At 43.6% G+C, this 23777-nt stretch overlaps 1 protein-coding gene across 1 annotated transcript in view; it reads right to left on the bottom strand.

Annotated features, from left to right (window-relative positions):
- The window catches only part of LOC125459486 (anoctamin-9-like), a 170566-nt gene that overhangs the window by 13514 nt on the left and 133275 nt on the right, over positions 1-23777 (bottom strand). Inside the window, exons 16-18 of the mRNA XM_059652224.1 lie at positions 23396-23532; positions 16081-16233; positions 10857-11004 (exon numbers count right to left, since the gene is read on the bottom strand). Coding sequence (XP_059508207.1) covers positions 10857-11004; positions 16081-16233; positions 23396-23532 — 438 coding nt within the window. The remainder of the gene's footprint in view (positions 1-10856; positions 11005-16080; positions 16234-23395; positions 23533-23777) is intronic.

The following is a 23777-nucleotide window of genomic DNA, read 5'->3' as shown; positions in this document are numbered from 1 at the left end:
CAGTCCTGACTTAAATAAAATGCATTGGCTCTCATTTACTTATTTTATTCATGAACCAGAAAAAGCTGAGACCTGTTGCAGGACTGCCCCTCACTTTGCAAGTGAAGACCTGGAGATCTTCCTTGAGGTAGTGATGGGGAGGAAGGAGGCTCCTTATCTGGAGGAGAAGTTCGCCCTAGAATCATATAGGTGTACGGAGATGGTTGAGATCATAGTGTGATTACGAGGAACTGAGTGCAGTGCATTAAAAGGTTCAGTAATCTCCTTTGCTCCTGCAAACTGAGTGAAATTAAGACCTTCAATGGCAGGTCTCCAGGCACTCTATTTTCAGAAGATATGGGAACATAGGAGCAGGAATATGCCATCCAGCCCATTGAGTGTTTCACCATTCAAAATGATCATCCAATGCCTTTTCCCACATTGTCCCCTTAACTCTTTATGTTATTGATAGACTTCCAAATACTAATCTCTTAGACATTAAATTAGAGGAGCCTGAGGACATATGTTGCTCCTGAATATGGCAGAAATGTGTGCCCAGGGTACTTACTGACGTCTCAGCAAGTGTCAGAACCATTGTGTTATGTTGATATTTCCTTCAGAGCCAGGAATTATACACAAGGTAGCCAAATGGTTAATATGAAAGGAACGAGTTTTGAGAAGATTTGTAGCTCAGGGTGAGGCTCTGGATGTGAGTTTGCTCGCTGAGCTGGAAGGTTAGTTTTCAGACGTTTCGTCACCATGGTGACGAAACATCTGAAAACTAACCTTCCAGCTCAGCGAGCAAACTCACATCCATGAAAGGAAAACTTTATTGACAATTCTCACATCTTCACATCTGGTTCTAGAGTGGAGAGGTCTATTAAAGAGGCACCCCCAACTATATGCATAACACCTAGTGTTGAAGAAGACCTGCCAGAATTGATACATAAAGCTTCTTACATCAATGAGCTTTTGGAATTGGCCACAGAACCCTGTACTGCATTTCTTCTCTCTTTTGCCACATCTTGAGAAACAGGCATATAACACCTGTGAAAGCAAGGAATGGTTACCATTCCTACACATCAGCTCTAACATGAAATCACTTTCTACATGAATGGTCATTGCATTGGGCAGTCTGGCACTCAAAGCCAGTGAAAGTTCAACCCAACCCAGCCTGCTGGAGAGATCTGCGTTCGTGACATCACCTGAGACTAAAGAGAGCCACACATGATAAAAATTTCCGTTGTTGTTTTTGGTGTTATTTTGGGCATGGGAGGTGAGCATCCCTGGTGGTGAAGAAACTGTAAGTTGGAGATTAAGAGGGTACCTTCACTCATGTTCATCCAACTGCATTCCAAAGACTCTGATGCATTGGACTATCTCAGCATTACTTAGTGATTCTGCTATGAAGTGCTTCCAATGCAAGAGTATCTTGGTGTAGTCTCACCAGTGCCCTGTACATGCCTCAGAACAAACAACACACCTTACATGTGCACCTATCACTAGCTTATCTTGCAAGCATGTAGACAGAGTAGCACTGGGTGAGAAGGAGGTGATAGCAACTGTTCTGGGCAGGCTCCTTCAGATCTCAAAGGACAGAAGTTGCCTTGCTCAACTGAGCTCAACTGAGTTTTGGGGCTCACACGAAAAGAGGATTTACTTAGACCTGCAGCAACTGATGTGTACCCACATGACATAGTACCCTAAAGCAGGGCAGGGTCAGGGGCTGAGGATTCCATTCAGCTCATTTGTGCTAACATAGCTCAAGGCTTTAAGAAAAGTTCTTCTTTCAGTGAGAGAATTGCCAAACAAGACACAGACAACCATATGCAGCAGCACTCAGAATACATGCAGGAACTGGTCACTGATGTTCAGAGAATGCAGGACATTTATGTAGCCTTGACCAGTGGGTGGCACTGACAGCAAGAGATATTTACAGCAGAATCCAGTTGTGCTCCAGCTTTGAGCCCTTTGGCCATCTACAGCACCAACCAAAGACAGAAACAGCCACGTGAAAAATGAATGAGGTGCCATTCTAATAAGGCATCATCATCATCATTATAACCTTGCTGGGCTTGTCTGAGGGACTATGAAGTAGGCTGTAATAATGGAGCTTTTAGAGATGTTTACTTGGCGTCTTGATGATAAGAATGACTGCTATCTGCTTCTTACCCACAAGCAGAAACAACCAAGTGGGTGGCTCCTGTCTCATCAAAGGCCACAAGGGAAGCATTATATAGAAGCATCACATCAGGAAGAACAGAGCAGGTCACCGGTGATTGTTGCACCTCCAACCATTCACAATGTACTCACCACTCACTGACAACTCCAGCTGTATTAGCTTTCATTTTTTTAAAGTAGCAGCTTCATTGTTTTCAGGATACCTTGGAGACTTAAAGTCTGAGGGAGTAAATCCTGACAAAATATTTGGAATGGAGCCCAAAAATGGACTGATGTCTAAATACATTACTTTTCCATCCGACTCTTGAATCAACTGCATTTATTCCTGAGAAGGATGCCCTAGTGTTTGGATATGGCAGTGAGTCCATAAATTGTGATCAGGCATGCACCCTGGAAAGGATATTCCAATTTTGCTGCAAATTATTAACACAACATAGAAGGCACCAATTACAATCTTTAATATGGAGTTGATCAAAAAGGAAAAGAAACATTATCTCATGAGATGGAAAGCTGCTAAAGGAAGAAAGAAACAAGAAAAATAAGGATAAGATTGTGAAGGAAAACAAGGATCATTGCACTGGGTCAGTGAAACCTTAGGACATTTGTACACCCTTCATTGGCAGTAAGAGTACAGGTTGCATCTTCAATGGAAATGCATTCAATGCTCAATGTGAATTGAAGACCATGCTCCCAATTATGTCTGGAAGCTTTATCCCTCAGATACCAGAAGGGTGATGCCTACTTGCATTAAATGAGAAAATACAGAACATTATGCTCATAACTTGTACATATCCAATAACACCCATCTATCTGCCAAGGAAATAAATGAACTGTGCTCCCTTTTTATGCACCCACCAAACCCTTATGATGGTCATGAATGCCTCCCTATTGTTTGCCACTTTCATGCACATAGTCTGTTTGTGACCAAACATGTAGTCAACCACTTTACAAAAGTCTCAATGAGTTCTGAATGAATTCTTTAGCTATCTAAATTAGGAATTAGGCACTTTCTTAGGGCCGATTCCACCCTTCCCTTATGAAACTTGCCAGTGCTGGGAAGGGAAACGGGCAAGTGGTACACTCAGCTGCACTACCACCGTCATCATGTATCCCCTCTTCCATGCACCTAGTGTCTCAGCAAATAAATGATTTGACTAAAGGTTTGTCTTTCAAAGATTTGACTGTTTAATAAATAATTATTCTTGCTTAGTTCAGAAACATAGTCTGTGCTTTCTACTAACTTGGGTCTGAAAAGGCAGCTAAAATGAGGACTTTTGGAAAAGCAAAACTTGATTTCCAGCAGACTACCCCAATGAGGAATGTCAGGTTAACTGAAACAAAACGTCAATCTGGTTTCCAGGTACAATCTAGTGAAATTGCAGGTAAGATTAGTAAATTGGTAGCACTGTCTCAGAGACGTGTTTCTCTTTGCCTATTGTTACGATCGCAGATGATGTTATTACTAAATAAGTCAGATACCAGACTGCAACATAGCACAACGGTTCACATTTTGATTTGTTTCGGTTTTAATAAATGGTTTCTCGCTGAAATGTAAGTATGCAATGCTGTGGATTTGGCTTTAACAATTAAACAGAAATCCATTAAAAGAAACAAAATAAAATAGAATAGAATAAACCAAACTATCTACTTATAGCACCAACTCAAAGTTTTCAATTCACCTCTCATGCAGTACTCACATCTGTTTCCAACACCTTGGTAGATTTAAGTCATTTGTGAATTTAGCAAACACGAACTCAAACTGGACCCTTCTTGGTGCTATTATTCACCTGAGCTTAAACATACACAGCTGTAAGTAATCTCTTCAGGGTTTTGTCTCGGCTTATCTGGTCTAAACTAACACTAACTCATCATTTTAAAGTAATCTAGTTTCACTACATCGTTCCCTTCTCAGGGATATTGGTCTACACAGCTATCTTAGTCCAAGGGCTTCAAAGGATTGCTCAAACCTCAAAGACAAAAAAACAACTGCAAGCTATGAGTGTTTCTCTTAAATGTTAAAAACAAAAACCTTCTCCTGACCTTCTAAACTAGAGCTTGTTATCTTGTTTACCATAAAAAAACTCCACCAATATTCACATAGAACCCATTAGTGAACGTTACCTTAGAGAACAACAGGACTTTGATTAGATGGGCCCATGGGCCGAGGACTGGCAGATAAGAGTTTAAATTTAGATAAACACGAGGTACTGCATTTTGGTAGAGCAAGTCAGAGCAGGACTTATAAACTTAAAGGTCTCGGGCAGTGTTGCTGAACAAACAGATCTTGGAGTGCGGGTTCCTTGAAAATGGAATTGCAGGTATACATGTTAGTGAAGAAGGTGTTTGGTATGCTCGACTTTATTGGTCAGTGCATTGAGTATAAGAGTTGGGGATTATGTTGAAGTTTCACGGGCCATTGATTAGGCCACTTTTAGAATAATGCATTCAATTCTGGTCTCCCTGATGTAGAAAAGGATGTTGTGAAACTTGAATGGGTTCAGCAACGATTTACGAAGATGTTGCCAGGGTTGGAGGGTTTGAGCTATAGGGAGACACTGAATAGGTTGGGGCTATTTTCCCTAGACCATTGGAGGCTGAGAGGTGACCTATAAAAGTATATAAAATCATGAGGTGCATAGATAGAGCAAATAGACAAGGTCTTTTCCCCAGGGCAGGAGTCCAAAACTAGAGGGCATAGGTTTAAGGTGAGTGGGCAATGTTTTCATGCAGAGTGTAGTGCATGTATGGAATGAACTGGCAGAGGAGGTGTTGGAGGGTGGTAAAATTGCACCATTTAAAAGGTGTCTGGTTGATAAATGAATAGGAAGGGATTGGAAGGATTTGGGCCAAATGTTGGCAAATGGGACTAGATTAATTTAGAGTATCTGATCTGCATTGACCCTTGTTGGATCAAAGGGTCTGTTTCTATGCTGTGCATCTCTATGACTCTAATTCTAAAGGTACGTGTCAAAAACTGTTTTAAAAGAAATCTTTGGCCACAGAAATGCTCACAAGTTAATTATTAACTTCATCACACAAAAACAAATATTGCTCTAACCCCGAATCCAAGAACCCAAATTTGCAATAAATGATGTTCAGACTATGTATAAATCTCAGTTTACATCATGCAATTACCTTTTCAGGAAAGTCACATTTGATAGCCTGCCTACTAGGAAATTATAAACAGGCAGAATGAGACGCACAAAAATTTTCAGTTCCTGATTTTTTGGAAAATTCCCTTGAAAGCTTAAGAATCAAACCATAAAATGATGCAGAGATAATGGGAACTGCAGATGCTGGAGAATTCCAAGATAATAAAATGTGAGGCTGGATGAACAGAGCAGGCCAAGCAGCATCTCAGGAGCACAAAAGCTGACGTTTCGGGCCAAGACCCTTCATCAGAGAGGGGGATGGGGAGAGGGAACTGGAATAAATAGGGAGAGAGGGGGAGGCGGACCGAAGATGGAGAGTAAAGAAGATAGGTGGAGAGAGTATAGGTGGGGAGGTAGGGAGGGGATAGGTCAGTCCAGGGAAGACGGACAGGTCAAGGAGGTGGGATGAGGTTAGTAGGTAGATGGGGGTGCGGCTTGGGGTGGGAGGAAGGGATGGGTGAGAGGAAGAACCGGTTAAGAAGGCAGAGACAGGTTGGACTGGTTTTGGGATGCAGTGGGTGGGGGGGGAAGAGCTGGGCTGGTTGTGTGGTGCAGTGGGGGGAGGGGACGAACTGGGCTGGTTTAGGGATGCAGTGGGGGAAGGGGAGATTTTGAAACTGGTGAAGTCCACATTGATACCATATGGCTGCAGTGTTCCCAGGTGGAATATGAGTTGCTGTTCCTGCAACCTTCGGGTGGCATCATTGTGGCAGTGCAGGAGGCCCGTGATGGACATGTCATCTAGAGAATGGGAGGGGGAGTGGAAATGGTTTGCGACTGGGAGGTGCAGTTGTTTGTTGCGAACTGAGCGGAGGTGTTCTGCAAAGCTTGGTTTCCCCAATGTAGAGGAAGCCGCACCGGGTACAGTGGATGCAGTATACCACATTGGCAGATGTGCAGGTGAACCTCTGCTTAATGTGGAATGTCATCTTGGGGCTTGGGATAGGGGTGAGGGAGGAGGTGTGGGGGCAAGTGTAGCATTTCCTGCGGTTGCAGGGGAAGGTGCCGGGTGTGGTGGGGTTGGAGGGCAGTGTGGAGCGAACAAGGGAGTCACGGAGAGAGTGGTCTCTCCGGAAAGCAGACAGGGGTGGGGATGGAAAAATGTCTTGGGTGGTGGGGTCGGATTGTAAATGGCGGAAGTGTCGGAGGATGATGCGTCGTATCCGGAGGTTGGTAGGGTGGTGTGTGAGAACGAGGGGGATCCTCTTAGGGCGGTTGTGGCGGGGGCGGGGTGTGAGGGATGTGTTGCGGGAAATACGGGAGACGCGGTCAAGGGCGTTCTCGATCACTGTGGGGGGAAAGTTGCGGACCTTAAAGAACTTGGACATCTGGGATGTGCGGGAGTGGAATGTCTTATCGTGGGAGCAGATGCGGTGGAGGCGGAGGAATTGGGAATAGGGGATGGAATTTTTGCAGGAGGGTGGGTGGGAGGAGGTGTATTCCAGGTAGCTGTGGGAGTCGGTGGGCTTGAAATGGACATCAGTTACAAGTTGGTTGCCTGAGATGGAGACTGAGAGGTCCAGGAAGGTAAGGGATGTGCTGGACATGGCCCAGGTGAACTGAAGGTTGGGGTGGAAGGTGTTGGTGAAGTGGATGAACTGTTCGAGCTCCTCTGGGGAGCAAGAGGTGGCGCCGATACAGTCATCAATGTACCGGAGGAAGAGGTGGGGTTCGGGGCCTGTGTAGGTGCGGAAGAGGGACTGTTCCACGTAACCTACAAAGGCGTCAGTCCTTAGCAAGGGGCTCACCTTTGTCCCCCTACAACCACACATCAACGAACACCAGTCACGGTTGGACATAGAGCAGTTTTTCCGCCGTCTTTGCCTCCATGCCTACTTCTTCAACCGGGAACCTAACCCTCCTTCCACTGACGCCTTCACCCGCTTCCAACACAAGTCCTCCTCCTGGACACCACCCCCAGGCCTCCTACCCTCCCTCGACCTCTTCATCTCCAACTGCCGTCGAGACATTAACCGCCTCAACCTCTCCACCCCTCTCACCCACTCTAACCTCTCCCCCGCAGAACGGGCAGCCCTCCGCTCCCTCCGCTCCAACCCCAACCTCACCATCAAACCCGCAGACAAGGGTGGCGCAGTCGTAGTATGGCGCACTGACCTCTACATCGCCGAGGCCAGAAGCCAACTCTCCGACACCACCTCCTACCGCCTCCTCGATCATGACCCCACACCCGAGCACCAAACCATCATCTCCAACACCATTCACGACCTCATCACCTCAGGGGACCTCCCACCCACAGCCTCCAACCTCATTGTTCCCCAAAGCCGCACGGCCTGTTTCTATCTCCTTCCCAAAATCCACAAACCTGCCTGCCCTGGTCGACCCATCGTCTCAGCCTGCTCCTGCCCCACTGAACTCATCTCCACCTATCTGGACTCCATTTTCTCCCCTTTGGTCCAGGAACTCCCCACCTTCATCCGTGACACCACCCACGCCCTCCACCTCCTCCAGGACTTCCAATTCCCTGGCCCCCAACACCTCATATTCACCATGGACGTCCAGTCCCTGTACACCTGCATTCCGCATGGAGATGGCCTCAAGGCCCTCCGCTTTTTCCTGTCCCGCAGGCCCGACCAGTCCCCCTCCACCGACACTCTCATCCGCCTAGCTGAACTCGTCCTCACACTCAACAACTTCTCTTTTGACTCCTCCCACTTCCTACAAACTAAGGGGGTGGCCATGGGCACCTGCATGGGCCCCAGCTATGCCTGCCTCTTTGTAGGTTACGTGGAACAGTCCCTCGTCCGCACCTACACAGGCCCCAAACCCCACCTCCTCCTCCGGTACATTGATGACTGTATCGGCGCCGCCTCTTGCTCCCCAGAGGAGCTCGAACAGTTCATCCACTTCACCAACACCTTCCACCCCAACCGTCAGTTCACCTGGGCCATGTCCAGCACATCCCTCACCTTCCTGGACCTCTCAGTCTCCATCTCAGGCAACCAGCTTGTAACTGATGTCCATTTCAAGCCCACCGACTCCCACAGCTACCTGGAATACACCTCCTCCCACCCACCCTCCTGCAAAAATTCCATCCCCTATTCCCAATTCCTCCGCCTCCACCGCATCTGCTCCCACGATAAGACATTCCACTCCCGCACATCCCAGATGTCCAAGTTCTTTAAGGTCCGCAACTTTCCCCCCACAGTGATCGAGAACGCCCTTGACCGCGTCTCCCGTATTTCCCGCAACACATCCCTCACACCCCGCCCCCGCCACAACCGCCCTAAGAGGATCCCCCTCGTTCTCACACACCACCCTACCAACCTCCGGATACGACGCATCATCCTCCGACACTTCCGCCATTTACAATCCGACCCCACCACCCAAGACATTTTTCCATCCCCACCCCTGTCTGCTTTCCGGAGAGACCACTCTCTCCGTGACTCCCTTGTTCGCTCCACACTGCCCTCCAACCCCACCACACCCGGCACCTTCCCCTGCAACCGCAGGAAATGCTACACTTGCCCCCACACCTCCTCCCTCACCCCTATCCCAAGCCCCAAGATGACATTCCACATTAAGCAGAGGTTCACCTGCACATCTGCCAATGTGGTATACTGCATCCACTGTACCCGGTGCGGCTTCCTCTACATTGGGGAAACCAAGCGGAGGCTTGGGGACCGCTTTGCAGAACACCTCCGCTCGGTTCGCAACAAACAACTGCACCTCCCAGTCGCTAACCATTTCCACTCCCCCTCCCATTCTCTAGATGACATGTCCATCATGGGCCTCCTGCAGTGCCACAATGATGCCACCCGAAGGTTGCAGGAACAGCAACTCATATTCCGCCTGGGAACCCTGCAGCCATATGGTATCAATGTGGACTTCACCAGTTTCAAAATCTCCCCTTCCCCCACTGCATCCCTAAACCAGCCCAGTTCGTCCCCTCCCCCCACTGCACCACACAACCAGCCCAGCTCTTCCCCCCCCACCCACTGCATCCCAAAACCAGTCCAACCTGTCTCTGCCTTCTTAACCGGTTCTTCCTCTCACCCATCCCTTCCTCCCACCCCAAGCCGCACCCCCATCTACCTACTAACCTCATCCCACCTCCTTGACCTGTCCGTCTTCCCTGGACTGACCTATCCCCTCCCTACCTCCCCACCTATACTCTCTCCACCTATCTTCTTTACTCTCCATCTTCGGTCCGCCTCCCCCTCTCTCCCTATTTATTCCAGTTCCCTCTCCCCATCCCCCTCTCTGATGAAGGGTCTCGGCCCGAAACGTCAGCTTTTGTGCTCCTGAGATGCTGCTTGGCCTGCCTCTGTTCATCCAGCCTCACATTTTATTATCATAAAATGATGCATGTGGCTTGATATTTGTAAGCTTTTGTAATTCAGCAGAATAGGACAATGGACAGGAGTTTTAGAGATGGCGGTGTTTTTAGGTCCTGCCACCTAAAAAAAATCAGAGGGGTATACACCCACTGATCACAAAAGTACCACAGCCATTTAAGGTTTGAAGGAACATTATGGACCTTCAAGACAGTCAGATTGGTTTGCAGCTGTACTGCCCCAACATCTCCAGTGGCAACTGTGGTCAGGTGTGGTACTACAACTGTTCACAAATTCTAAGTCCATGGGTCTTAAGTGGTCAGTGCAGGGGGCCTCACACTTGTGATGGGAGGTGGGGAGACCAAGGAGGAGGTCCTATTGGAGATATCAGAGTGGAGAAGAGAGCTTCTACAGAAGCAAATGTTGGGGTTAGTAATTGCTCAATATGCAAAGGAACCCATTGTGGGAATGTTCCTACCATCTCCATCTCCACTGAACAAGGTGAGCTGCTGAGATTCCTCCTCTTCCTGAGCCCTCCAGCCAATATTTAGCTACCTAAGAAATTCCATTTTAGCGAGGGAAGCCGAGTTGCCCTAGTCCTGCACAACAACGCAAAGTTATAGGTAGGTTGGAGATCGGAAGACCATCCAGGAAATGTTGTGGACTCTGGTGGGGTTGTAAAATTCTGTCCAAGATTTTAAAACAATTTCAAGTTACTGGCACACCCAACTTGTGCTCGGCAAGGGACAATAAAGGTGGACTGAAAGGATTGACCATTTTCAGTTAGAAAAAAATAAGATGTGAGCAGAAATGAGCAGAACAGAAAATAAGCAAATATACTCTAGACAGAGTTAGAAATGAGCCTAGGGCAACATGTCAAACTAGGAATGGATGATAGAAATAAGGAGGCAGTCTAGACTGCTCTGAGTTATGAGAACTTTTTGATGATAAGAACAATCTCTGATGAATGTGCCATAGGAACTAAATAACTTATGCTGGGACACTCATTTAACATGTGATTTTAAGCTGATAAAATTAGAGTTGAGTAAATGTACGCGCATATATTAGGAATGAACCCTTGTGGCTTTTCACAGTACTGTTTTAGATTGCTCAATGTTGGATTGTCATGCGTATGGATGAATAAATAATCATAATCTGTAGCTGAATCTCCTGGTGGTTTGTCAAATTGCACCAAACTACTGATTGTACTGTATATTTTGTACCTCTTTAATCCACATCATGTACTCACTCCATGTTGGTTTTTTTTTGATCTGCACAGTAACCATAACTGTACTTGTACACTTGCCGAGGGATGAAATCTGATGTGATGGAAATTACCAACCCATTTCCAATAATAGCAAGAACACCAATTGTTTCCAGAATATCCAGCCATATTCCTGAAACAGAGACACGGAGATATCTGTCATCCATAATTTTCCAATTGCCATAACAGGAAAATTCAAAATGTTTGAACAATTTTTTTTCCAGGTGTACATCCTTAATGTTTCCTTTCTCCTTCATTTAACTTAGTGTTCAACTGGTGTCACATGCCTGTAGGAACTTGCTCTAGTGATCATGCATGTTGGTGCTGGAACCCCAAAGGAATAATTTTATAAAACATGCTCTTGGCATGTACTCATACACATTGAGAGGGCATTTTGATATTTTGAGAACTCCAGCTCCATGCTTTTCCAAATAAATCCACACATACATTAATACCAAATATGCACCCATGACTGGCGACAATCAATGCTGGAAGTATAGTTCCAAAAAGATTATTTAAAGTGTTGACAAGTTACCAGACCATGAAGTTAAAGAAATTGTACCTGTCTTGACTTCTTCGAAAATTAAAACAGAAAACTTTTGAATAATTAGCCGATTTCTAGTATCTGTATTTTTCTGCTTTGTACTTCTACTGGCCTTTCACTTAGTTGTCTCATCATTACCATACAGTTAACCATGTATATTTTTTCTCTTTTTGCTGTATATTCAGCAATGCTCTTACACACAACTGAATATTTTCTCCCATCATCAAATCATTAGTTTTTTTAATCTATTAACCACTGATCTGCACATTTGAAAAAACAGCCAATCAGTTTCAGGTGGGTATATTTCTGCTCAGTGAAGCTATTTAAATAATGGGAGTTGAATAGCATGTATGTGAATAACTAGTTTTAACAACCTAACCTGTTTCTGGAAGGCTGTGAGAGTTAAAGTTAGCCCTTTGTGTAAGTAGCATAGATCTAGACCAGGAAATTTGAAATTCTGCACTTTGATTAGAAACTTAGCTGGGCCAAGTAAAATTGGGTGCTTGAACATCAGACTTGCCTTTGAAAGACAGAACCTATGTTTAAACAACAAGAGCAGCAGGGCACTCACACTTGTAACATGAATCATAGAAAATGGCTGCCACTGTATAAAGCTAGATAAGCTTTACTTTACTAGAGAATACAGTGCACTTTTCTAATTGGTGGCTGGGTAGAAAATATTGTTTGAGGGGAGAGAAGAGAATCAGGCAATTAATACATTAGGCAGAATTTAGTGGGAATGACAGAGGTCCAGAGGCAGTGGGTGACAAAACTGGTGGCACACACCATGCCTTACCTCAGAGAAAATAAATTGCCTAATAAGCATTAGGAAATCTGACACTAAGGCTTTCACCTCATGAGTGACACTTAATTGCAGGGATGCCCCAAGAAGGGTAAAAATTATGCCTCTGAGGAGTCCCAGTGATGGTCAGAGCTGTTATTGCTGCTGATCATTCCCTTGGGCATTCATCAGGGTTAATTATTGGCAATCCTGGAGAACAGCAAGTGATGGCAGGATGGGCGTTCCAAATAAGGTGTCGCAGGAGAAGGTCACAGGATGAGGATGGTTGGAATGGGGGAAGTCAGAGAATTATAGACCAGTAAGTCTCATATTAGTGGTACGGAAATTAATGAGGAAAATTCTGAAGAATAGAATAAATCTCCGCTTGGAGATAGAAAGTTAGGCCAGGGATAATCAGCATAACTTTGTCAGAGATAACAAAGTGTGAAGCTGGATGAACACAGCAGGTCAAGCAGCATCTCAGGAGCACAAAAGCTGACGTTTCGGGCCTACACCCTTCATCAGAGAGGGTCTGATGAAACCATGGTGAGTTACTGTAGTGCATCTTGAAGATGATACACACTGTGCATCATTGAAGGGACTGAATGCTTAAAATCTTGAATGGGATGCTATCAACCCGTCTACCATGTCCCAGTATCTTCAAGCCTCTCTGATGAAGCGTCTAGGCCCGAAACGTCAGCTTTTGTGCTCCTGAGATGCTGCTTGGCCTGCTGTGTTCATCCAGCTTCACACTTTGTTATCTTGGATTCTCCAGCATTTGCAGTTCCTATTATCTCTGATCATAACTTTGTCAGAGGGAGGCCATGCCTAACAAATTTGATTCAGTTCTTTGAGGAAATGATCAGGTGTGTCAATGAGGATAGTGTTGTTGATGCAGTTTATATGGATTTCAGCAAAGCCTTTGACAAGATCCCACACAGGAAACTAATAAAGTAGGTAAAAGCAGATGGCATCAAGGTACCCTGCAAGTTGGATATAAATCAATTTAGTGGTAGGAGATAAAGGGTGGCGGTAGAAGGCTGTTTGTGTGACTGGAGCCATGGTCAAGTGGCATACGACAGAGATCAGTGCTTCTGTTCGTTATATCAAAGAAAATATGGGCAGGATGATAAGTAATTTTTTCGGTTGACGCAAAGGTTGGCTGGAAAATTGACAGTGCGGAAGAAAGTCTCGGGTGACAAGATGATATAGATGGATCATTCAGTGGCATTTAACCCTAATTAGTGTGAGGTGATGTACTTTGAAAGCAGCTGTTCTACATAGTCAAAGGATCAATTTTAAAGTGAAAGGCAGAAGAAAAAGTATAAGTATTGAGGAAATTATTTTTTCACTCATAGGGTGGTGGGAATCTGGAATGCACTGCCTAGGAGGGTAGGTGAGGCAAGAAATCTCACACCCTTTTTAAAAAATACTTGGACGAGCACTTGAAGTGTCATAGCATTCATGGTTATGGCCAAGTGCTGGAAAGAGGAGCTAGTATAGATTTAGTATGACTTTTTGTTGGTGCAGTCTTAATGAGCAGAAGGACCCCTTCAGTGCTGCATTATTCTATGAGTCTATGAAAGATATGGGGTTGGCTCTCAGTGAGATCTTATCTTCCAAATGCTGTATCATATGATCAGGCACTGAGTGCCTGCCAAGAACAGAATCTCCTTCCTGGGCCATAATTTGCCATTGAACTCAAAATTTGCTAAATGACTTGTTGATCTCACTGTCTGCCACAATTTGGTAGTTTTTTTCATAGAATGTGAACATCATTGACTAGGCTAGCATTTATCACCCATTCCTAATTCTGTTTGAGAAGGTGGTGAGGAGCTGCCTCCTTGAACTGTTGCTGCCTGTGTGATGTAGGAAAACCAATGGTGCTTTAAGTGAGTGAACTCCAGAAGTTTTACCCAGCATCAGTGAAGGAATGGTGAGTGACATGGTTCAAAGTCAGGATGATATGTGACTTGGAAAAAAAACTTGCAGGTGTCATGTCCACATGCATCTGCTGCTCTTATCCTTCTAGCTGGTAAAGCTTGTGGGTGTGGAAACAGCTGTTGATGAAACCATGGTGAGTTACTGTAGTGCATCTGAAGATGATACACACTGTGCATCATTGAAGGGAGTGAATGCTTAAAATCTTGAATGGGATGCTATCAACCCATCTACCATGTCCCAGTAACTTCAAACCTCTTGAGTATTGTTAGAGCTGCACTCATACATGCAAGTGGAGAATATTCCATTATCCTCCTGACTTCTACTTTTGTAGACAGGTATTGAGGAGTCAGGAGCAAAATTCTGTCTAAATATGCAGCCATGTGGACCGGAAGCTCATGCAGAGGCAGGGAAAATTAGGGGAAATGTTGGTCGAGAGGTGAGTTACTTGCTGTAGAATTACCAACCTCTTGCCTGTTCTTATGGCTACTGCATTTATAGGCTGGTCCATTATGGTCAGTGGTAACCCCAGGATGATTAACTTTTTAAAAAATTCATGTATGAGATGTGGGCATCACTGGGTGGACCAGCTCTTATTGCCCACCCATAATTTCCCAGAGGGCAGTTAATAGTCAAACACATTGCAATGGATCTGGAGTCACATGTAGGCCATACCAGGTAAGGATGGTAGATTTCCTTCCCTGAAATACATTAGTGAACCCGATGGGTTTTTCTTGACAATGGTTTCATGATCGTTGTTAGCCTCTTTATTCCAGATTCTTTATTGAACTCAAATTCCATTATCCCACCATGGCAGGATTTGAATCCTGGTCTCCAGAACATTACCTGGTTCTCTAGATTATTAGTTGAGCAATAATACCACGAGACCATTGACTTCCCTGGCAATATTCAGCAATCTTAATTCATTGAATGTCAAAAGGTGACGGTTAGATTCTTCCTTGTTGGAGATTGTCATTGTCTAGCACTTGTGTGGAGTAAATGTTTCAGTATCTGAGAAGACATGAATTGTGCTGAACATGGTATAATCATCAGCAAACAACCCCACTTCTGACCTTATTATGGAAGGAAAATAGTCGGCTAGAACATCACCCTCAGGAGCTCCTGCAGTGATATGATGGGCCTCTGACAAACACAATCATCTTCGTCAATGCCAGCCTTCCTGCTCCTCTGATGCTGCTTGGCCTGCTGTGTTCATCCAGCTCTACACCTTGTTATCTCTCATCTTCCTTGATGCTAGTATGATGCCTACAGGTGGAGAATGTTTCTACTGATTCCTACTGATGTCACTTTAATGCCATACTCAGTCAAATGTTTCCTTGATGTCAAGGATCATCATTCTCATTTTATCTGATGAGTTCAACCCTTTTGTCTGTGTTTGGACCAATTTCCTTCAGTGGACATTACCTGGTATTCAAGTCTTCTTGACCCTACCATAATCGGAGTGGAATGATTCAGGGAATGTAACGAGATTTCTGTCCTACACCATTCTGCATGATCAATTGCAACACTCCCCCAGCTCATCTCTGGGAATGGGGATGAGAGATGGGGTGACATTCAATTGTACCCATCATATCCAACATTTTTCTAAACTTAAATGGCTAGAAAATCATACTTGCTGCAATATGAATGCATAATCCCCCCAAACCACTTTCCTTCTATGTGGTTCAATCAATGCAATACTTATTTCCCAATGACAAAGAAATAAATTTGTTTCAAAAATTACAGTGCAAGCAAGCACTACCTAGGCCACGCAATGTGTGGCACCAAGTATCGAGCAAATTGCACATAAATAATTTTTAAGGCAGCTCATTAAAACTTTGAGCTCTCACCTAATATAGATCAAACTCTGATTTGTCAAAGTTACACATAAAGTACACACTGAGTACCACATAACTAAATAAATGGCATTGGTTAAATCTTACCAATATCTTTTGCTTTTCGTGGTATCGGTCGCCTGAGAAGCCAAACCATCTTTTTGGCATCCAAACGAATTTCAAACAGGTTATTTAAAAATGCAAGTAATGGAGCCAAGGGGAATGCTGCCACAAATATTGTGGTAAAACCATACTGAATTGCTGAAAAAGAAAAGCGATTGATTATAGAAGTTATCGCAGCTACGTATAAATGACAATGCCGATGATCACTGTTGGAGGCTTTCCGTTTTTATTAATTCACAGGTTGTAAGCATCATTGGCTAGCCCAGAACTTAATACCAATCCCCTAACTGCTCAGAGGACTGTTAAACGTTGACCACATTGCTGTGAGTCTGAAGTCACATGTGGGCCAAACCTAGTGAGGGTGGCAGTTTACTTCCCTAAAACGAGATTTTTATTTCCCCCCCAAGCAATAGTCATCATTAAACTTTTAATTCCAGATTTTTATTCATTTGAAATTCATTCAAACCCAGGTACCCTAAACATAAAACCGAAAGAACCATGGATGTTGGCAATCAGAAACAAAAACAGAAATTGCTGGAAAATCTCAGCAGATCAGTCAGCATCTGTGGACAGAAGGCAGAATTAACACTTCTGGTCCAATGGCCCTTCAAAGTCTAGTTACCTGCTATCTTTGAGGTTGCTGCTCACAAATGAACCTAAAGATCCTTGTGTTGAACTTAATTGCTATTCAGGAAAGAAGCATCCATCTATATGCCACATCTGGAAGGGCTAAGTGAAAGGCATAATTCAGAACCAGTGGAAGGGGTGAGTAAGTGAGGGAAGCAGTGAGTGTCACCACCACATTTTGTGTACAGTTAATTAGTGTTAGAAGTTAATTTTTCTTCAGGACGGTCTATGGTGCAAAACTGTATCTTTCCTTAACCATTTTAGAACATCTATAACATTTTTAGTAATTCTTGCATGGGATGCCACAAGCAAGCCAGCATTTACTGTCCATGAGAAGGCGATGGTGACTATCTTCCTAAATTATTGAGTAGCCTGCTAGGCTAGTTCAGAGAACAGTTAAGAGACAACCATTTTGCTGCAGATGTAGAGTGAAATATAAGCCAGACTATGTAAGGATGATAGATTTCCTTCTCTAATAAAAGCAAAATATTGCAGATGCTGGAATTTTGAATCAGAAACAGAGAATGCTGGAGAAACTCAGCAGGGCTGGTGTCAGTGGACAAAGAAGCAGAGTTAACATTTCGAGTCTGGTAGATTCATCTTTAATACCAGGATTCAGATTTTCTTCTCTAAAGGGCTGTAGAGATATTGGTTCTTCTTAACAATGATTGCCATTTTCATGATCACCATTACCTTCAATATTTCTTTTTAAGTCTAAGATTTATTGAACTAATTTTAAATTCATGAGATATTCTGGTAATACAAAGAAAAGGACTGTGGATAAAAACCAAAAGAATTGCGGATGCTGTAAATCAGTAACAAAAACAAAGTTGCTGGAAAAACTCAGCTGGTCTGGCAGCATCTGTGAAGGAAAAAACAGAGTTAATGTTTCTGGTCGAGTGACCGTTCCTCAGAACTGGGTCACCAGACCCGAAACATTAACTCTGATTCTTCCTTCACAGATGCTGAGAGAACTGTGGATGCTGGAAATCAGAAACAAGAATAAAAATTGCTGGGCAATCTCAGCCAGTCTGGCAGCATCTGTGCAGAGAAGTCAGAGTTAATGTTTCAGGTCTAGTTACTCTTCTTCAGAACTGGAGAACTTCTCCCAAAAGAAAATTAAACAAACAGAGCTGCATGTTTAGAGTGTTTGAAACTCTTGTGTTAGGGTATTTCTATCTGTTTTCAAACATCATCCATTAAAACAACTTAATCCCAGAGAAGTATCACTCATATCTCAGTTTCATAAGTCTTTACTTCATTGACTTTCCCCAGTTTTGTTTTTTTGAACTGTGGAAACAATTTTATGATTTTTTTTCTAACTCTGCCAGCATGAATCTTTTACAATTCTGTAGGCTTAATCTTTGGTAATTCTAAAAACTTAAAAGATTTCTATCTAAAAATCTCCTAACATGGAAGCTGTGCAGACTAGAAATCACTGCTGATGAGACGTCTGGTTCACATGAACTGATTTGATTTCCCTGAGAGGAGAAATAGTTTCATCTTAGAACATAACATAGAACGTAAGAACTAGGAGCAGGAGTAGGTTGTCTGGCCCTTCGAGCCTGATCCGCCATTCAATAAGGTCATGGCTGATCTTTTTGTGGACTTAGATCCACTTACCGCGCTCTCACTGTATCCCTTAATTCCTCTATTGTTCAAAAAAAATCTACCTTGGCTTTAAAAATGTTTACCGAAGTAGTGTCAACTACTTCACTGGGCAAGGAATTCCATAGATTAACAACCCTCCGGGTGAAGAAAACTCTGGGTTCTTCTGAACTAAAAATCTGAACCTTCTGTTCTGAAGCCAAAATTCAATGGAACTTGCTATATCTCTTTACAGGTCAATTTTGATAATGAATCATGCATGTTCAATTGATTGAATGCTATAGTTGGGTCATAGAATCTGATAGGAATTCATCTTTGTTACCACACTGACTTTGACTTTGTGATAATGAATGCATAACCTTTGTGGCCAAACAGATAGATGATTTCCAGTCACTACGGTCAGAATGTTAAGTCTTATTGGCTAAGTGTCAATTGCATCAAATTTTTAGGAAGGTTTGTTGCTGTAAACTCTAGTGTATTTTCTCACCGTATCTTACAAATGCACTTCATTAACTATCGATCCATTACTAATTAACCCACCCCTTGTGACACCCTCAACAGATTCTGGCCCTAGATAACCGTGGTATTCCTGGAACAACTCATCACTGCCAGGAAATTCCAAAGTTGACTGACATTCCTGGTGCTGCTGTGTGCCATCTTTACCAGGCTATTGAGCACCCAGACAAACAAAAACTGTTAGTACTGAGCTGCCCTGCATACTTCCTGACATTTGCTCTGGACATGGCAGAAAAGGGAAATTTAATGCTTTAATTTGAAGGCAGGGACTTGGAGATCCTACAGGATGGGGTGATGCACAAGTGGGACTTTATCTCCCCACAACGCCAACAGGGGAGGTCTCAACAGCAGACTATGCTAACCACAGCCAAGGTTGCCACCCAGGTCAGTGCACTCTCAGCCATCTGGAGGAACACACAGCATTGTAGCAAGAAGAATATTGAACACAGAATAATATAGCACCGTACAGGCCCTTTGGCCCATAATGTTGTGCCAATCTATTATCCTACTAACATCAATCCACCCTGCATACACTACATTTTACTATCCTCCATGTGCCTATCTAAGAGTCACTTAAAAGTCTCTAAAGTATCTGACTCCACTACCACTGCTCACGCCACACCACTCTCTGTGTAAAGAATCTATCTCTGGCATCACCCCTATACCTTTCTCCAATCACCTTAAAATTATGTCCCCTCATAATAGTCATTTCTGCCCTGGTCTCTGACTATCCACTCTATCTATGCTTCTCATCATCTTCTATATCTCTATCAAGTCACCTCTCATCCTTCTTCGCTCTAATGAAAAAAGCCCTAGCTCTCTCAACCTTTCCTCTTAAGATCTGCCCTCCAGTCCAGGCAGCATCCTGATAAATCTCCTTTGCGACCTTTCTTAAGCTTCCACACCTTTCCTATAATAAGGTGACCAGAACTGAACACAATATTCCAAGTGTGGTCTAACCAGAGTTTTATAGAGCTGCAGCATAACTTCATGGCTCTTAAATTCAGTTCCCCTGCCAGTGAAAGTCAACATGCCATATGCCTTCTTTACAACCCTATCAACTTGGGTAGCAACTTTGAGGGATCTATGGATGCGGACCTCAAGGTCCCTCTGTTCCTCCACACTGCTGAGAATCCTGCCATTAACCCTGTATCATGCATGTAATTTCAACCTTCCAAATTAATCACTTCACACTTTTCTGGGTTGAATTCCATCTGCCAATTCTTTGCCCAGTTCTGCATCCCGTCAATGTCGCATTGCAACCTACAGCAGCCCTCCACGCTGTCCACAACTCCACCAACCTTCGTGTCATCAGCAAACTTAACTAACCCACCCTTCCCCTTCCTCATCCAAGTCATTTTGTAAAGATCACAAACAGCAGAGGTCCCAGAACAGATCCTTGCAGAACACCACTGGTCACCAAGATCCAGGCTGAATACTTTCCTTCTACTACCATCCTCTTGTCTTCTGCTGGACAGGCAGTTTTGTATCCTGACAGCCAAGTTTACCTGAATCCCATGCCTCCTTACTTTCTGAATGAGCCTAACATTTAATAAGATATTAAATCAAATGTCTTGCTAAAATCCATATACACCACATCCTCTGCTCTACTTTCTTCGATGTGTTTTGTCACATCCTCAAAAAATTCAATAAGGCTTGTGAGGCATGACCTGCCCCTCACAAAGCCATGCTGACTATTTCAAATCAAACTGTGATTTTTCAAATAATCATAAATACTTATCTTTCAGAATCCTCTCCAACAATTTGCCTACCACAGACATAAGACTGAGCAGTCTGTAATTTCCAGGATTATGCCTATTATCTTTCTTGAACAAGGGAATGACATTTGCCACCATCCAATCTTCTGGTACTACTCCGGTGGACAGTGAGGATGCAAAGATCATTGCCAAAAGGGCAGCAAACTCTTCCCTTGCTTTCTGTAAGAACCTTGGGTATATTCTGTCTGGCCCAGGGGACTTATCTATTCTCATGTTTTTCAAAATTTCTAGCACATCCTCCTTCTTAACATCAACCTGTTTGAGCATATCTGCCTGTTTCATGCTGTCCGCACAAACGTCAAGGTCCCTCTCATTGGTGAATGCTGAAGCAAAGTATTCATTAAGGACTTACTCTACCTCCTCTGACTCCACGCACAAGTTCCCTCCACTATCCCTGATTGGCCCTGCCCTTACTCTGGCCATCCTCTTATTCCTTACATAAGCATAGAACGCCTTGGGATTTTCCTTGATCCTACCCACCAAGGCTTTCTCATTCCCCCTTGTAGCTCTCCTAAGTCCATTCTTTAGTTCCTTCCTGGCTAAATTGTAGACTTCTACAGCCCTGTCCGATCCTTGCTTCCTCAACCTTAAGTAAGCTTCCTTCTTCCTCTTGGCTAGGTGTTCTACATGTCTTGTCATCCAAGGTTCCTTCACCTTACTGTCCTTTCCTTGCCTCAGTGGGATAAACCTATCCAATACTTGCAGCAACTGCTCCCTCTCCGTTCTGCCAGCAGAAGTATCACCATCTTCTCTTTGATAGTTAACACTCACCATCTCTCCTCCATGCTGAGCTCACTCTCCCTGAGGAGCCAACTCCTGCCACTGCGACTGCACATGCTTTGGAGGCCGGCTCTCACCTTACCATAGATGCAGAAAAGACCTCCAAAGAGGGGGAAGAAAAGACAGCAAGAGCGCAAAGAAATAAAGAAAGCAGATGAGCCCTGGGCCAGGCATTCGGATACAACCCGGCTCTTCCACTTCCATTTTGGACTTGAATATGTGTTAATACACACAAATAGGCCCTTCATTTCACACTAGCAAGAATCTCATATTGCCATTCAACACTTGGTTGGAAAATGTTTGCATTCAACATTGAAAAACTCCTGTTTGGTTATCTATGTGATTGTCTCAACTTTCTCACTGTGATCCTTGTTATTCAAGGGCTGGGAAGACTTCATTTGTTGTCTTTTTTGATCATTCTTTTTTAAATGTTCATGTTAGGGTTCAGTACAATGCTTATCATCCTGAGACATGGCTGAACCTGCAGCCACAACTGTTCTTTCTTTTTTAAAGGACATTATCTAAAATCATTCATGGGGAGTGACTGAAATGATGTCAGTGAACTCCAAGCTCTGTAGATTTTCTGCCTGGCCACCCTGAGATGGAGACATTTTTGGACAGTACCAAAAGGAGGAGGAATACCTCTTCCAAATGTTCAAGGATAAAGGATATCTAAAGAACTGGATCAGGAGATGCCCTCTGGAACAGCATCAGAAAGATTCTACAAGCCCCGACACAATCATCACATTGCTCTACATCAAGAACACGTCAGGACTCACAAAAAGACTTCTACGACCGCTGGGCATCAGAGTGGCACACAAACCCACATCAAGCCTGCGACAAGTGCTCACTCGAACTAAAGACCCACTCCCTGCCATGACAGGACCAATGTCATCTGTAAGATCCCTTGCAGAGACTGTGAGAAACACTACATCGGAAAAACAGGAAGGAAACTAACAACAAGAGTACATGAACACCACCTGGCTACAAAAAGACACAACCAATACTCACTCATCTCAATCTACATGGTCAAGGAGGACCATGACTTTGACTAGGACAGACTAGGCAGAGACAAGCACGAGAATTCCTGGAAGCATGGCACTCCACGAAACAGACTATTAATAAACACATTGAACTCGACCATATATACATTCCACTATGAAGGAAACCCGAAAGTGAGGCAATCCATCGCAACGGACCCCAGGGTTTAAAAGCCAGGCAGGAAAACACACCAATGCTTCATCAGAGGCTGCACTGAGGATGTTACCAAGCACGGTAACGAAACGTTGGCGGAAGAACAAACCAGCTCGGCAGGCCAACTAACCTCAACACCAACAACCCGAGCTGCAAATCTACTCCAAAACCTTATTGATTCACTCTTGCTAATCTGCGTTTCAATGCAAAGTTTCATTTGCTTGCGCTCCTCCCTTGTACCAAATGGTGTTAACTAAGGAAAACTATAGGCAATATATGCAATTGGAGAAAGCTGGTAGATGCATACTACCTTTAAATAATTCTGAGCTAAGTGCTATGGGATTGTCATGCTTCATGGACTTTATCTTGAAGGTAGGGCATAATTTAAAAAGTCAATTTTCTGCAAATACATATTGTATATGAAGTAATTACCAGCTACAGCCTGGCATACTGTTCAACACACCACAAACACACTGATAACTTTATTGCTCTATTTCGAACTACTGATGGAAAATGGAAATTTCTTATCCCACCTAATGATGTCATTCTGCATATCCAGTTTCCAGCTCTTGGGCTATATAAAATTTCCTAACAATTAAAAATAATAATTGAGCACAAGTTCAGGAGATTTGCAAAATCTAAAAAGTGCCATTAAAAAGCTTCAAAAAAGCAAATGGTAGAACTGAATTTTAAGCACTTTAGAGACAGAGTGCATTACCGTTACAATATGATAAGCATTTAGGTTGAGCATATTGGTACAGTAAAAGAGAGAATGCATTTGAGTGTAATGGACTTACTCATTTCTAAAAACTCATTGAAAAATGAGTAAGAATTGAATTCACTTAAACTGTAATTTTTGATCCAGTGTTCAGATACGTCCTCTACTTTCTTTGTAGAGAGCATCGATTTCTTCCTCCACTTACTTTTCAAGATTCTATAAAGTACAACATGGACAATTAAGTTAAATAAGTAAAGACTTAACATATAATATCAAAATATGAATTCTAAGTACAGTACATGTATATCATACAGTATTATTGCCTAGAAATCAGATTTCATTCAGATATTGGCGTATAATGGATGGAGCACACTGTTATTGTTTGAGTGTAAGATTAAAGTAGCCAGGGTGTAATGTTCATGCTATTAGAAATTTTAATCATCCAAATAGAGGAACAGCCA

Source organism: Stegostoma tigrinum, chromosome 17, assembly GCF_030684315.1.
Source record: "Stegostoma tigrinum isolate sSteTig4 chromosome 17, sSteTig4.hap1, whole genome shotgun sequence".
Classification (NCBI taxonomy): Eukaryota; Metazoa; Chordata; class Chondrichthyes; order Orectolobiformes; family Stegostomatidae; genus Stegostoma; species Stegostoma tigrinum.
The sequence above is the reverse complement of the archived record's forward strand: the minus strand, read 5'-3'. Positions and strand labels throughout refer to the sequence as shown.